At 41.5% G+C, this 16493-nt stretch overlaps 1 protein-coding gene and 1 long non-coding RNA gene across 3 annotated transcripts in view; both read left to right on the plus strand.

The window, feature by feature from the left end:
- The window catches only part of NAA15 (N-alpha-acetyltransferase 15, NatA auxiliary subunit), a 38900-nt gene extending 35851 nt beyond the window's left edge, over window positions 1-3049 (plus strand). The window contains exon 20 of one of the 2 annotated variants that reach the window (XM_086746383.1): window positions 1222-3049. In XM_086746383.1, coding sequence (XP_086602509.1) covers window positions 1222-1422 — 201 coding nt within the window. In that variant the 3' untranslated portion in view covers window positions 1423-3049. The remainder of the gene's footprint in view (window positions 1-1221) is intronic. The other variant, XM_086746384.1, reaches the window with a different exon arrangement.
- Window positions 3050-10305: 7256 nt separating this feature from the next.
- Window positions 10306-14319, plus strand: LOC147600845 (uncharacterized). Its single transcript, XR_015258529.1, has 3 exons — window positions 10306-10430; window positions 13535-13669; window positions 13953-14319. It is a non-coding gene; the product is annotated as an uncharacterized LOC147600845 (long non-coding RNA).
- Window positions 14320-16493: the final 2174 nt, after the last annotated feature.

A 16493-nucleotide genomic window follows, 5' to 3' on the forward strand; every position in this document is an offset into this window, starting at 1 on the left:
TCGGAGTTCTACTGAAATTCTAGATGGGGAAATTCAAAGTACCCTAAAAAAAAAAAAAGAGAATCTGAAGGAGTCTGGACATTCACTGAAAGGCATTCTTGTGTGTGAAGAGATCGAATTCATTGTATTTCATTTTAGTAAAGACCAGCTGTCTCGTGGCACGTTGCAGGCATAAATCTAGATATATTTGGCCTTCTGTGGATGCTGGTGTCACAAAGAGCTAATGTGAGGGAAAGGGATTGTTGAAGAGAACTTCATAACCCCACAGCAGGAGGACAGAGCAGTTAATCTCAATACACAGAACAAATAAAAGCTATAGTAAATGTCAGAGGAGTGGAAAAAGACTAGCTTCCTATGCTAATGCTAGCGTGCAGGACATGGACGGATCTTAAATGCTGCCAGGCTTTAGTGAAGCTTAGTAGGTTGGTTTCTTGTGTTTGGAAAGCAAGTTTAAAAAAAAAAACCAGGAAATCTCCTTTTTCTTTTCTAAATCGTGAACACAAATCCATATGAAACTGCAGATATGTCTGAAGGATGTGATAATATCTGAGTAATTTGGTTTGATTCACTAGTTAGAGACACTTCAGTAAGTCATGTATCCTTAAATATAAAATTGGTTGGTTGGTTTGTCCCCTCCTACCAGAAATGTTTTCACATCTAATTATGGTTATTCAGCTGATGCTATTTTTACATTTTAATTATATTCCACAATTCCTCCAATTCTATCTGAAAGCACATTCACAAAAGTCACTATTAGGAAAGTATAGTATATATTCTAGATTAATTGTTTTTATTTGTAAGCTCTAAAATTTAAGTGCGTGTTATGTATTCCTGAAATGTTCAGTGTATCCTAAGATTAGGGGGCAGGGCGCCACAAACCTGAAAAACACATTTAGTTGCAAGTAAGCCTGGTTCTTGGTTGCCAACTAGTAGGAATCAAAGTTTCTTAGGAAAATAAGGAACAGGTGAGAAATTAGTATTTTCTTTTTCAGTCAAGATTTCTAGCTGGTTTTAAAATCCCTTTTTAAACTGCATTATTTCAAATCAGACCAAACTGGTATTTCACGCTGTGTCTAGTTTAAAATTGTTGTTTAATACTGACAGAAACCTGAAGACAATACTTGGAGTTTGTTTTCTTTGTAGTATTGTATGTCTGGTTTGTGAGCGCTTAAATGAATGTTTAAGAAACCATAACACCTCTTTATTTTTCTCTTTAATTAGACTTGTATGGAGGTATTAGAAGCTTTATGTGACGGTAGCCTTGGAGACTGTAAAGAAGCATCTGAAACTTACAGAGCAAATTGTCATAAGCTTTTCCCTTATGCTTTGGCTTTCATGCCCCCTGGATATGAAGAGGATATGAAGATCACAGTTAACGGAGATAGTTCTGCAGAACCTGAAGAACTGGCCAATGAAATATGAACAACTTTATTGGAAAAAAATGACATTGGACCATACCTGGTGTATAATATTTTTGTCACGCACCTGCTGAATTGTTCTAACTTACACAGAGAACAGAAGGAAAAAAAAAATGTTGCCTTCAAATAGTTTTACTTTTTTTTATCCTGCTGACAAAGTATATATATAAAATATCTAACATATTACTGGATATAGGTTGTTCGGTTTCTTAAAAATTAAAAGCTGCTAAAATTGAAGAAAAAAAAAACAACTCCTCCTCCGTACCTACCTACCCAAGTTTTTAAACTAATTTATATGAAATCTGGAGGCATATAGCCCTCAGAGCAGGTGTGTGGCAGAAATATTACCTTAAATTTGTCTTGTGAGATTACTGTTATCTCAGACAGCAAAAATGCTGTTTTAGCACTGGATTCTTTCACTGAGCACAAAGAGTTGATGGGGCTTTAGCATCTGACTGATTTTGATACGGGGATGGTTCTGTCCATAGGAAGTATGCAATGTGAATCAGAATATACAGAGAAACCTGCAACATACGTTGTTGCGTTGTGGATGCTCGGACATACGGATATCAAGCAGAATTAAGAAACATAGTGTGTTCAATAAGCTTGTTGTGTCTCTGAAATTCACTGTACACGATCAGTTTGGTGTTCTTGCACCACAGTTTTTAACCGAAGGAACCAGTTGAAACTATCTCTCTTTGAATTAAACTTGGGGGGTGGGGTGGGGAGAATCAACATTACTGTTCTTGAGATGAACCTGTCGCCATAGGTTGGCCAAACTTTTTAAAACTGTAATGCAAGAACCAAATAAAATTATGCACTGTGATGTGGCACCAACTAATTAGAAAGATAGCATGCATTTTTCACGTAGAGTGAAAACAAAATGAGAACATACTATGGCTTGAAGTTGCAAAGAGGAGAACTCCTGACTACCATTTTGACTGATCAAGAGACTAATAGTTTAAAACCTCAGCAGGCCTTGTTCACGTTATGCAGAAAAAAAAAAAAAAAAGTGCTGCAGTTTAGATACCTCTGGAACTTTTCCACAGTGTCACAGGTTTGTAATACTTGAAGCCCTACATTTCTAAGAATATATTTCTTGCTCAGTTGTTTCAGGCAAGCCCAAGACTTTGTAACTTTTAAGGGGCCCAAGATTTTTTTTCAATAACAGACCAGCTTCTTATTCCTGCAGTTACAGATGTAATTTCCTTTGTCAAACATAAGGTACCAAATATAATGCAATAAAATGTTTTGAAAAACAATTGTGTGAATATTTAAACCAATCTCTGTTGTACTTCGAAAATGAATGGGTTCACTAGAGCGCAGCTCAGGGTTGGCTTACTGTGCTGTCCAGTTACGCTAATAATGTCACTGCTGATGGGTGGTTGTTGAGTATAAAGTGCAAATGCATTATATGTAAATACTGAATGTCTGGGAAGTCCTATAACACAGAATGCTTTACTACTTGGCTTTTAAGTTCCATCAATGTTATGTTGAATTTTATTTACCAAGTCAAGCTTCAGTCTACAAGTCTACTGTGTTAATAATATAGATAAGTGCTCAAATGTTTTTTTTTTTATAGGCTCATCGTATAAAACAGAGCAGAAAATAAACTACAGCTTATAAAGTGAGTGCCTTCTTTGCTGCAGGAGTTCAGTTACAGAGTATCTGTCGCATGGATACACAGCCTTCCTCTTCCACATCATGGAATTCAGTGATTGACATGTACCATTAAGAAATCCAGGAAGACTTATTGGGGTTTGTAGTTTTCTAGCTGTCAGAAGAACAGGTTTTGGTTTCTTGTATATTCAACACCACTTTCTTTTCATGGTTATATCGTTGTGTATGTTTGCAGTGTAGTTCATGTCAGAAATGTAAGTTGTATTGCTATATTTGTATATTTAATCTGCTGGGCTTTTAGGGACTAGAATACCCATAGAGCCTTTAATTGACTCTGGTATTTATGCCTAGTTCTCAGTCTCTTCAGCAGCCTGAGATACTTGGACTGCATGTCTTCTGCAACTACTGAAGATGGTTCAATCTTGCCTACACAAGCTATGAGCTTTTGGCCTTGCCCCCGAGTATTGCTGCCGTTTTCTTGGCTTCTGATGCTTAGCTGGAGGCAGATGAGTGCTCACTCTTTTTAACAATTGTGAATTGCATCAAGCAATTTTTTTTCCCCAAATTCTGGTTTTTGGGTGCTGCCTATAAATGGGATTATTTCCTTTACTTTTTCACTGCCTATTTTTGTGTTGAAATAGATGAACCAAAAGCAGGAAGTTACTTGTTATCTTTCATTATGCAAGTGGGAAAGGATATTTCTGTGGGCCTTCCAGAAGCCTCTACACATCTGTTGTGTTTTCCCCAAAGACGTTTCTTCATAACCTTCCGGAAAGGCATCCATAGTGCTTCAGAGACGATGCTTTTGGATTAAAGAGGTTCCTCAGTCCCTTCCAGAAGACTGCAGTCCCAGGAAATGAAACTAAGTCAAGAGATTACCTGAAGAAGATGATTCTTTAATTGGCAAATGAATTGTTATTCCATCATCTTTGCATCTCTCTTGTTAGATGTAATGCTAACTTCTGAGGAACAGCTTTTTTTAAGACCTGGAAATGAAGTTGCAATTCAGTCTAATGAGTCTTGTGAAGTAGTAGCACAGAGTGCCATGCTACAGTGAAAACTTTCCTTTGCGTGCTGAGATCCAAAACTAATAATTGGTGCTCAGCTGCCAAAGCACGTGAGCAGGGATTGCAGTCATGGTCAGACTGACCTAGAACATTGGCTTACTAGTGACATGTTTTGGTTTGATTCTTCATGATTTTCACTGCAGAAAGATGTTTTCACCATCAGTGGAGTCACTGGTGATGACCTATGCCATGGATATCTATCTTAGGGGGAAAAAATGTTCAAACAACAAATTTCCCTGGATAGAGACTGTAGATGGTGCAAATGCACATTGCATGAAGCAATGCCAGAGTCAGAAGTGGACTGAAATTGTAAGTAACTGAAAGCGGCTCTTTGCCCTAAGATGATAGGCGAGGTATTCACTTTTTCCTTTCGGAGACCAGAGCATTCAGACACGGGGTATGTGTGAACAAACAGGTAAAATAGTCTGGAAATTATCTATTCAGTAACTGATTTTATTTTTTGCATCTTAAATGCCTTAAAAGCCTCTATATTCTTCTACAGTTATGGGTTGGTTTTTTTTTTCAGTAGAGGTCTTAAGACTTCCATGTTCATAGTGGAGGAACTGTGTCCTGATGTGTAGTGTGTCAGCCAGAACACAGAATGAAGTTTGTTGTTCAGTTTTTCTCCTCGCATGGGGAGAAAATTCCAAGTTTCCCAGGGAGCTCTCTAGGGCTAGGTGAGGTACGTATAATTAGCCTATTAAATCTTCCTTTAGTGTTTGCTTTGGTTTGTTTTTGCAGGTCTGGGGGTGTAGCACCTGGTGTAGCACCTTAACTCTTCAGCCAGATTGAATTGTCATTGTCTTTATAGAAAGAAGACACTGATGAGAGTAGGGTGAGATCAGGCCTGAGAAACTAGAGGTGCAAATACAACTTCAGTATCACGTGAGCAAGTTCAAATAAGAAAACTTAAGATCTTTGTCTAACATTATGCCTTTGAGGGTTTGAACAACGGTGCCATCGTTCCTGTAGTGCTAGCAACCCATACGCCACAGTTGTGCTTTGAACATGTGCCACTAATGCTAGCAAAACCACTTGATATAATAATCCAGCTCAATATACCTGAATTAAAATGATATTATTTTGCCCTTTTTATGATCGCTTAAAATGTTTTTGTAAGTGTTCTGTACTGGATAGCTAGCTAGCTTTGAGATCTTTCCCCTTAAGAAAATTTGCTCTAAAGATGTAGTTCGTACCTAAGTGGTAATGTAAAATAGCTCAAACTATGTGGGAGTTAAGAGTTAGCTTGTCCGATAACATACTGCTTTGGGATTCTGGAGGAAAACAATGCAAATGTAGCATAATTATACAGTTATATCAGTGAGGAATAGAGCAGTCTGTAGGCTCAAGTTCCAGGTGGGGGAAAATGGTGGTTGAGCTTGGGGTAAGACACTTGTTTCCAGGAGCATTCTGGTTATGAACTGTTCTTGGATGTTGTAAGGAACAAAGGGCAGACACTTCTACAAAACTCAGTCATGTTGTCATGATTATATTTCCTAGAAATTAAAATTGCAGTCTACAAACACCAGTTTTAATGCCTCTTTGGGCAGAGACTCTTCTTCCCAGGAGAATACAGCCAGCAGTGAGAATGGCAAGGAGCAATTGATAGAGCAGCTTGGCAAAAGGAGGCTGAAGTGAGTTATAAGGAGGTGGCATAGTAGAAATTCCATTTTAATTAAGTATAAAATAGCTTTTTTATTACTAGAAAGATTACTGAGGCTGTAAATACTATAAATGCAGTCTTCCCATGCCAAGGAAGCTGTAAATGTGTATTACTTCTGGAGTGGTACAAGTGGAACAAGTAGTGTGTTCACAAAGATTCTAGCTTTGTATGTTGGTCTTCAAGTAAATTGTGGCAGAAAACTTGGAGGACAAAGATTGTCCAGTTTACAAGGGACCGTATCAAAGGGTTTGTAAGAATATTACAAAAGAAATATTACTAGAAAATCCAAAGCATCTTAGAATAGCTTTCCTAAGATGTTTGTTGTTTTAATTGAAAATGTTACATCTGCTAACTGTTCATAACAAAAGACAGAAAGTACTTTTACAAAATATTTCTGCCTGGCACTGCCCATTCAATATCTACCTCTACTAGTCCTAGTCTAGGTCAGCTACTACACAATTTTAGCCATTTAGCATATAACATAGAAAAAAGTGTCATTTACCTGGTTGGTGAACAAATGTATGATGATGGATAACGTTTAGTTTTAAACTGTAATGCAATAAACCACAAACTTAGTGAAAGTCCTGTTGGTTCAGTGCAGCAGCGTTATTTATTGCTTCATTGCTGATCCATTCAAAAAAAAAAAAAACAAAAAACAAAACTTAATGATTAATTCCACCAAGTTACTTGCAATTGTACTGGGATTTGCTTTCCCTCCCAGCCTTCCTAACTGGTTAACAATGTTGTACTGTGTTTTTACGCTCTTCTCTGGTGGTAGCAAATATCAAAACTGGCCAGAAGTCAATCAATGAATAAAAATGCTGAGTTCTGTTTGTAAATGAGTGCTAGTGTTTCCTTGTAGGGTTCAGCATCCTCCTTAGATGCTTACCAGCTCTGTAGTAAATGATCCCTTGACTGGTCCCCTTAATTCCTGATCACCTCCTTCCACACTGATGGGTTGTCAATTGGAGTGTGGGTCTTGCAAAAGGGAGAAAGATCCGTAGGGAAAGGCTGTGACTCCCCTTGGAGTCGAGCTGGAAAAGAACCACCTTGGCAGGGAGCTGTCTTTCCTACCCTGCAAGCTAATTGTACGTACATATAAAAAGATCCTTTGCTCTTTCAGGCTACAAAGACCCAATATGGGGGTTTGGGAAATGCTCTTATTGAAGGATTGAATAAAAAGGATTTGAGAGGCAAGCTGAATGAAGAAGCATTTGCTATTTTCCTCAGATCTGGTTTTGAGGGGAAAAATAATAAATCTCAGTAGCCTTCTCTTCCCCACCCATAAGCCCACAAAGCTTTCCTGACCCAGCATCCCCAGATGTTTTGTGGTTTTAGTCAGTCAGCAGACAAAATAATACAGTAATGCTGACAAACTGGAGCAAAAGTAACTAGCTAGCAGCTGACAGCATTATAACAACCTATAGTGTGTTGTGAATTTGACAGTTAAGATTACCTGGGGAAAAAAAAAAATATTATCTACAGTGTAACGAGTAACAGTTATGATTAGTACTGTCTACAGTGAGTACAAAGGGCTCTGGCAATTTGCAGGGTCTGTATTTTGTTATACGTGCCTGGGGGAGTGATGAGGGTGAGATGCTGCAGTGATGACAGCAATATCCTCGTATTCACTCCCCCTTGGATGTGAAAGGGGAGCTTGTTGCAGTAAAGGTTGCTTTGTGCAGAGTGTGTCCTATTAAAAACCAGCACGCCCTAAAAAACAGCCTCCCTTCCTTATCAATGTCCTCAGTAAGTTCATTTTTCTTCTGTGAGAGAGGAGGGTCATTCACACTGGATAACTGCCTGCCTTGAACTTCTAATACTTTTAAACTTCGCCCTTCCATTTCTGGGAACAGCGCATCATGGTTATCTACAAGAGGACTTACAGCGCAGATTTATGAGGAGCCAAGGTAGCCTGGCAGTCCCTATGTTATTTTGTCTGCATAAATCTGTCAGGACCAACTTTTCATCAGTACCTCTCCATCAGGTATAAATGATCTTCCTACCTTGTCATTACGCTTCTGGAAATGCTTCTGAAGGTCCCATATGCAGCAGCAGAAGACAACACCTCTCTGCAGTCACTGTCCCTCAAAACACTGCAGGGATGCACAATCACTGCCTATCGAGTCCCCTTCCTGCAGCTATCAAACCTCAGCAGGTGCTGCTGGAGGTGAATAAACACTGTTCTAAAAACAAAGAATAAACAACCGGTCGAGTCATTGTACAGTGGGCAAAGCAGTGTCAGGGTTCTGCTTGCCTTTTTTTTTTTTTTTTTTTTAATAATGTAATGTTCTTTTTAGATTGCATGACTTCTGCAACACCTAAGCTCTTGTGAAGCAGGGGAAGGAGGAATCCCACTTGGTCCACAACTTAGCTGTGCTGTAGATGAAGCAGTCAGCGGTACCCCAAGACTGGACACGGCTGCTGCTTTATTCCCACCTTGCCTTCAAGCAGGTAACCCAAGGGATGTGCAAACGCTCTGTGTTTAGGGGGAAGTGAAGGGTGACCAAAGATGGGGCTGTTGAGTGATTTGTGCAGTAAGACTGGCACTTCATGGAAAGTGGGTACAAGTCGTGGTTTGTGAGGGTTTTTTCAGGACCTTGCACTGTTTGGCATTTTCTTCTGAACTTCTCAAAACCAAGAGCCATCGCTCCATTCTTCTAAGAGCAGCAGAGAGATGTCCTATCCGCCTGAGAGCAGGAACAGCTCTGCTTCACTGGGAATGCTTTGTATGATTTTATGACAAAAATATGAAACTTAAAATCAGATACTCCTCATAACATATTAAGTTGCTTTTATTAATTATCTACTATTTTTTTCTTGCAGTTTTCTTTTTCATCTACAAGCATTTTTCCAAAGTTTTAGGAAAATGTTTGCTTCTAGCTGTTTGCATTTCAAGCATTTTTTTTTTTCCTCAGAGGAATCACCAAATGTTCATAACTCTGCATCTCACTTTACTTGCAATATCAATAAAGATCTTAATGAAATGTAACTGGAAAATATTTTTTGTGTTTGAGCTGTGAAAACAATCTTTACTGCAGACTCAACTTGTTTGTGCTTTTGAACTCCTATTTTGTCCCCTGATGAGCACCTTTCCACCACGTGTCCTTTATCTTGTTTGATATTGCAGTACCCTCATTGTGGAGGACGGTTACACCTCTTCAACTAGATTTTTATACTGTTTGGCAAAACTGGGCAGAGACTTCTTTATACCGCCATGTGTTATGTCCAGCGGCACCACGGGTTGTCCTGTGAGCCACCTCACCTCTCTGAAATCCTCCCCCTGCAATAGTTCAAACACAGCGGGCCTGACCCCTACCCTATCACCTCTTCCCCAAATTCCCTGATGCTCCGAACTAAAATACAGAAAGTAAATGGGGATAAAGAAAACACAATTTTTAGCTCCTCTTGCTCTCAGGGAAATAAATTCTCTTTTTCAGGCAGTCTGGCTTTGCTTAGCTTTTTCTCCCTGACTAGGTGACCTCGAAGCACTTTCAAACTGGGTAAAGCCCCTGTGTACCCTTCTCCCTTTTTTGCCAGTCCCAATACATGACTGTGTTTCAAAAGCCCACGCTAGCCGGTGAGGTTAGCGTGAATCATGGGGAGGTGGGGGAGAGCAAGTCTTGTTCAGCTCTCTGATTCCCCCTGTCTTTTCTCATGGTTTTATTCTGTGTTTTCCACAGCTACAGACGGAGAGGGTGCCCGGAATGCCACGCAGACCAGCGAAGAGTTTAGGTGACCGGGACTGTTGAGCAGCTGATCTCTTCTTCCTCCAGCTGCCTCTGCCTCTCGAGTTGCTGGAGATCTGCCTCCCGGGGGTGATGCCCTTGACAGAGGTGAGCTAGAATCACTGCACAAGGCAGTATGTGTGGGTAAGGGAAAATCTCCACTAGCAGAAAGCATAACAGGATGCGAAACACTGATTTTCAGAGAAAAATGTGAATGAACAACTTCAGAGCATACCAAATCTTCAGGCTTGGTTGCATTGAAAATGACAGCTAAGAGTGAAGCCATCCTGCCTTTTATAAATTATTGACAGGTACAAAAATTGCATGCATACTACATGAATAATGTATGGTGGCCTAAATTTACCCTTACATAAAACCCTGAAAAAGAAGGGCATGAAGCAAAATCCTTGCGCCGCAGCTAGGTTAAAACCAAAGAAGCAAAGCAATCTGAGTGCAGGGCTGTGAGTCTTATGTCTGGAGGCACAGGCTGTTGCTAAATTTGAAGAAAGGGCAAAAGGAAGACAGGTGCCACTGGAATAAATACAAGTAGGAACTCTGAGCTGAGTAAGAAACTTAAAAATCTGATAGCAGAAGGGAGGTCTTAGCAAACCACTGGGAAAATACAGCTTTTGCTTCATTCCTATGTTAACAATACGATCAGATGCATGGGCTCCCTCCATTTCATTCTGGTTTGGTTTTTTTTTTTTTTTTCTTTTTCTATATATAAGTTACTCTTCCTTGTGAGATCATAGTTTTTAAAATAGCACAAATACATCATAGCATTTGCTTTGTAACATCCTTTCATACGCAGCCCTCTTAAAAAGCAGATTTGTGTGGCTAGCACCATGAAGACTGATGTTCTTTCGGAGGAGAGAGGTCCTTGGAGCGGTATTTCAGCACAGCTGTGGAACCATGGAACTGGTAAAGAACCAAGGTATTCATCACAGCCTGTTGGGTCTTTTCAGCCTCTGCACAGAAACCAACGACCAAGGCTAATTGCAAGGTTTTGGGGAACAGGAGGACAGTAGAGGAAGGTTTGCTATTTATAAAGGTAATGCTGATATTATTGGAATCTCCAATCTTATTCTTGCTGAAAACAAAACTGATGTTGCTGATGTAAGTGGGATTTACCAAAAGCAACTGAAGTGGAAACAGTTCCAAGTTTGATTCATAAATGGGAATTTTTTATTTAATGTTTTCATTAAAACGGGAGTAGGACTATGCCCTCGATAGCAAATGAGACACTGGGAAAAGGAGGAGGAAAGCGTATTCTTGCAGAAATAAGTAACAAAACCCCACTCTGACATCATACTATTTGAAGAAAAACCTGTTGCCAAAACAAAAAAAAAAAAAAGCACAATACATCCTCATGTCAAAGTCATGGGCCTCAAGGTCCTAAATCTGGAGCTTTTACCCGTGGGCAAATCATTGGCAGAGCACAGTACAATTGGTTTCATTTGCTGCCCAGGAACGATTTATTGAAGGCCATGGTGCAGGCAGGTAAATATAGAAGCTTTGTGACATTTGCTGAACCCTTCGGCAGTGCTGCTTTGGGACATGCAGAAAGCCCTGGAGCACAGTGCGTACAATTGCAGGGAGAGAGAAAGCGGGGACACGGCTTTTGCTTTAATATACACTTGCAAGATCAAAATGCTTCAGAATAGCTTTGCTGTCCGCTGGTGCTGTGTGCATCTCTGCTGTCAAGACGCACCCCGTGAGGTTTTCTAATCCCCCTTGGGTGAGTCAGCCCAAGGAGGCAGAGGGCATGCCCAGCACTGGAGCGGGAATGCACAGGCAGCGGTGGTACAGGTTTGGGACGTGCGGAGGGCCTGTGTTTCAGCGATAAGCTCTTGACACAGAAATGACTCACCTCAACTACATAGATAGGCCAAATGGCTTGTGATTTCAGTCACTGTCATCCAGGAGCTGCACATTAGGTGTCTGTACAGACCCAAACGGCCAGGCAGTGTTTGAAGCACTGAAGACACAATCCTGCAGCCATTCCAGTTCCTACAAGCACGGATGTCAAGCGGGTGCTCCTACCGAACTATCACACACAGGGCTGCAGATGCTGCCTTTAGCACTAAAGGTCCAGTTTTTCTCTGCCCATGTTTGGCAGGGGATTCTCACAGTAGGGGATGTAAGGTTTCTGTCAGAAAAAATGACTATAATGTTACGTCCAGTGGACAAGGCCTGTTATTATCATCCAGACAACCTGAAACAGACACTGATCTGAACATTAAAGCCCTTGTTTCTCATCAGGTCCACAATGAGAATAAAATCCAAGCACAAGACAAATTCTTTTATCTTCCTTAAAGCTTTTAATTTTATAGTTTTGACAAGATTAAGGGCACGGAAGTGAATGAGAAAGTCACATTCTGGCAGTAAAAGCAGCTGTGTCAAAATTTTATTTCCGTGCAAAGACAGATGAGACATTTGGCTTTGTCATTTCAACGGCATATGTTAATACTCGCTTTTTCAGTCTGCTTTAAGAACCTGATATACAAGGTCCTTAAATCCTGTCTCCTAAAACCTGCCCTTTGTTGTGGCAATATTTCTGCCGTCTATTTTACCATAAAGGAACATGTTAATGAGAGGTTAAACTCTTCTTAGACTTGCAGAGTCAAGTCTTGTAATAGCAGAACTTTTTCTTGTAAAACCACAGGACTTTTCCTGCAAAAATGAAGGACACCAGGCCTTGCACGAAAGGACAAAGCCCCCAGAGGAATTCAAAAGTCAGAGGTACGGTATCTCTGCAGAAACATTAAAAGCATTTTTAAACTGCCTGTCATTAAACTACCAGGATCAAAAGGACACACCTCGAAACTGTTCGATCCCTTCAGAAAATAACAAGAAACAGGAGACAGACTTACACTTTTTTCCTAAATTTTTTTTCCTTAATTTAAAACCCAGTAGACATAATTTTTAGATATTGCACAGTTTGCATTTTCATGAGACTGACAAGTTAAAATAGGTCTTTAAGGGAAGACGGAAATAACTATTCTTGAAATGCTGAGCAAGTCCTGAGACTTGCAACTATTTGCAGAATCCCCTTCCTTAGAAACTTCTACATCTGCTAAATAAAAATAACTGTGAATGTAGGCTTTTGTACATTCATTCACTGAACACATCAGAATAGCATATTAAAAGCACTTGTCCTTGCAAAAGAAGAAAACCAAAAGATTTTTCAAATGCTTATGTAGCAAGAAGTATTTTTAGTCTATTCTGTTACTATAAATAAATTCAACTAGATTTGCTAGTCTCCAAATATATTAGAAAGGGACATCCAGAAGCAGTCTGTTGATGGATGAAACGTAATGTTCTAACCAACACCTTTAACCCTACAGAGATATCAGAAGTGATGGAATTTCCAGTACTACACTCCAGTAGCTCACATAGAGGTGACTTAAGTCCCCAAAATTCTCCTGAGATTGCCCTGCATAGGAGTTACTGCGTCAGCCATAATTTTTTAACCCATCCCTAATTAAGAGGCCTTGTATCCTACTGTTTCACGGCGGAGGACTTCCAAGGAATTGTATGATCCTCCTTCTCTTTATAGATAATTTGCAAAGAAATGCTGTACCTCCATCTTTCTTTGGCCCTGTATTTGCCAGAGTGAGGAGGACTTTGGTTTGTGGGGATTTCCAGGGTTCCACCTGCTGCAGGGCTAACCAGGTAGCTGCATCCACCCTGCCATGGCCTCTTTCCAGTAGGACTGAAAATATCTCTCAGAATTTTGGAAAGTGCTATTCCAGCTTATATTATTATATACGGGAAAACATCGTAACCTGGCACATTTTGTTCAGGACTGGCATTCTCTGCTGGAAAAGGGCCATGTACTTCACCCCAGGGCAACCAAGTGGCATGAAATATCCTGAGGCAGAAAAACACAGTGAAGAGAGAATACCTCAGTTACTGTGGATCAGAGCTGCTGGGGCATCAGTTACAGGATAGCATTTTGGACACTTCACCTTGCTGTAGAATTAAAAGACAAGGCTTTAGTGATGATTTTTTTTTTTTTTTTTTTTTTTACTTCAGAATAACTCCTGTACACCTGTTGATCAAAAATAAGGACCCTTCACAGGGAGAAGCCATAACAAAAGATGCACAAATCCCATTCAAATACTAGAGTGGATGTTCCCTACAAAGAAAGCTGGAATACAATTTTAACAAGTACTGATAACTTTCACTGTTTATTGAGCTCAAGGTCATACAAGTTAATTTTTTTTTGATGCTTAAAAAGCAAGAGTCACCTAGTTCGGTGCGCTTCTGACTTAACCATAGTGAGAATTTCTGTGTAAGAGCTGCATGGATTGATCTAAAAACCCTTCAAGCTATTAAGCGTATGTGTAAGCTGCTCTTATGTAGGCATTGCAAAATAACAATAATTCAAAAAGAGAACTCCGTAGTGTTGTGATATACTTTAAGCAACTTACTGTTGATCACTGTGTGACAGGTATCAGCCTCAACTGGATTTGAAATGGTGCGTGTGCTGCTTGCGGTTCCACGGAATGGGATCTTGGGAGCTCTGGTCCAGGTGGCAGACTGTGTGGAACAGAGTGTTTCCATGAGGAGACAGAGGGAGCCAGCTGCTCTGTCACTGGGACATTCACCCAGTGTGTGAGACCCTGCGTCAAGTCTCTGTGATGGGACTGAAAACTGAAACTAGATTTTCCAGATCTGATGAATTTTAGCCATCACCTATTCTTACTTTCTTGCGCTGGGTCTGACCAGACATGACATTTTGAATCACAGAACACTCTCCTGTGAAAATTTTAGTCACTGGAAATACATTCCCATGAAAAAAATCAGTTTTGACAAACTGTACACAATTTAGAGATTTAAGCAATCTCTACACAGCTTTGGAATTCTGGTTGAAACGATGAAGTTCACACATGTCTGCCCATATAAATTAACTGACCTTTCCATCTCTGTCTTACCACAATTCGGAGGGGCGGTGGCATCTGGCCACCAAATGCAGAACAGAGGCGGTGACTGCTGTCCTCTCGATGGGAAGCCACCTTCCCCCAAAACTCCTGCTCTGGAAGGACAGCTTTACTGCAGAAAGGCAGAGTGGGTGGGATGGGTGAAGTCGGCTTGTGCCAGATCACTGATTTCTTAGGGATTTGTTAAGGCTGGTCAAGAAGTCTCCTGATCAGAGTAACAGGGAAGTTGAAAAAGGACAGTTAAAACTCCCACACACGCTTTTACTAGCTCAAGCTAAAGCAAGCCGCTGCAAGAGAAGCAGGCAAACACTGAGTACCACCAAGAAACCTTAAGCAAATGAGAAGCTTCATTAACCGCACTTAGGACCTTATTTTGACCCCTGGAACAACTGTGCATTCTTTTAAGTAAAGTGTACTCTACTCTCTAAGTAAAGAGCACTTTACTTTCTGTACCCAGACCCGTGAGCAAAATCTTTACTCATCATCCACATCTGGGACAATATTTAAACACTGCCCAGCCCTCGCCAGCGAAGGGCTTTCAGAAGCTGGATTCCCCTCCAACGGAAAGCGTTAGCAGGTGTTGACTCTCAGAAGGTATTTACTTCAAGTCCCTTCTTTCAGGGGCCAGCTGTCTTCCAGAACATCCCCGCGAAGGTGGTCCTGCCTGTCTTAGGGCTAACAAAACAGAAACTGGGGTGGCTGTTGATAGTATTGAGAGGGAAATTCACAGGCAAGGCGTTGGGGCTGTCAGTGTAAAATTAGCGATGAAAATCTAATGACTCAGAATGCCACCAGCCACTAGATGGTGTGTCGAGTCTGGCATCTAAGGAGTCTCAGTCCTTGAAATAAATGTTCAGAGCTGCTGATGAGCTCAGATCTAATCATAACTCTCCTCAGCCAAATGCATTTCACATTCTGGCTGCAAAAAGGAGCAATCTAGAAAGGACAGTAAAAACTCAAGTGTGGCACAACCTCCTTGCCTTCCACTTTCACGCTGGAACAAAATTACTACTCTGAGCGAATTCGGCAGCTTAAATGAAGGCATCTTGTCTCAGAAGAGGATGACAGGGCGGACACACTTCTCTACAATCTTCCATTAGCTTGGGCCAAGGGAGGGGGAAAGGGAATAACAAGAACTGAAGTGGGCACTGTAACAGGAGTTTGCTCTGAACGCAAGGCACTTTATTTTTTAATTGAATGTAGCCTATTGTTTTTCTATATGAGCAGCGGCAGGCTGCTCAAAGCACTATCCTTCAGCCACATCACAGTTACTCTGTTGCTGCTCTACCCCCTGTCTCCTCAGTTCTTGCTCTCATATTCATAACTAAAATTTTTCTCCAGGTGCCTCAGTTTTGGAAAATTTGGACATTATCTTGAATACGCTTGACTGATTAGCCTATGTTTTGAAAGCCACCCATGGAAGTCACCACAGTTCTCAACGACCCAAGGATGATTTGTTTGCTGGGAAGCCTGCACGCTGGGATGAAGAAGAGGACTCCCAACGGCCAGTATGAGATCACAACCTTGGGAATCCTGGCTCAGCAGGCCAGAGAGCCACCCTTAGGGCAACCGTTCCCTCAATTACCGCAGCCTGCTTTCCAGTGTACGTGTTAAACGCTTTTAAAAATTTATTTGCTGGTGGGCAGTGCTTAAATTCCATGTCCACATCCTACCCTTCTCTGAGCCTGGCACCCTTGAGGAGTTTATGAACAGATTCTTGAGGCAGCGCCATGTTTCCCCTCTCCCTGTGAGGCACCCCAAACCCTTTCGGTCCTTCCGGCTCGCTGCTGTCTCCCCCTTCCCGCAGACCCCCGCAGAAGGTTGCGGCTTCGGGCGGCCATGACGCCCATCCCTCTCCCCGCCCCTCCGCCACGCCCAGCCCCCTGTCCCACCCCCGCAGGCCCCGAGGCCGGGCCAGCCCCTCGCCCCCCCTGCCCGCTCCCCGTTGGGCGGAGGGACCCCCGCAAGCCCCCGCGCTCTCGCGAGATCCCCACCGGGCCGGGCCGGGCGGGGCCGGGCGGGGAGGTGACGTGTGGTTCGGCGGCGCGGCG

The sequence above is a fragment of the Chlamydotis macqueenii genome, chromosome 4 (genome assembly GCF_036417535.1).
Source record: "Chlamydotis macqueenii isolate bChlMac1 chromosome 4, bChlMac1.mat, whole genome shotgun sequence".
Lineage (NCBI taxonomy): Eukaryota > Metazoa > Chordata > Aves > Otidiformes > Otididae > Chlamydotis > Chlamydotis macqueenii.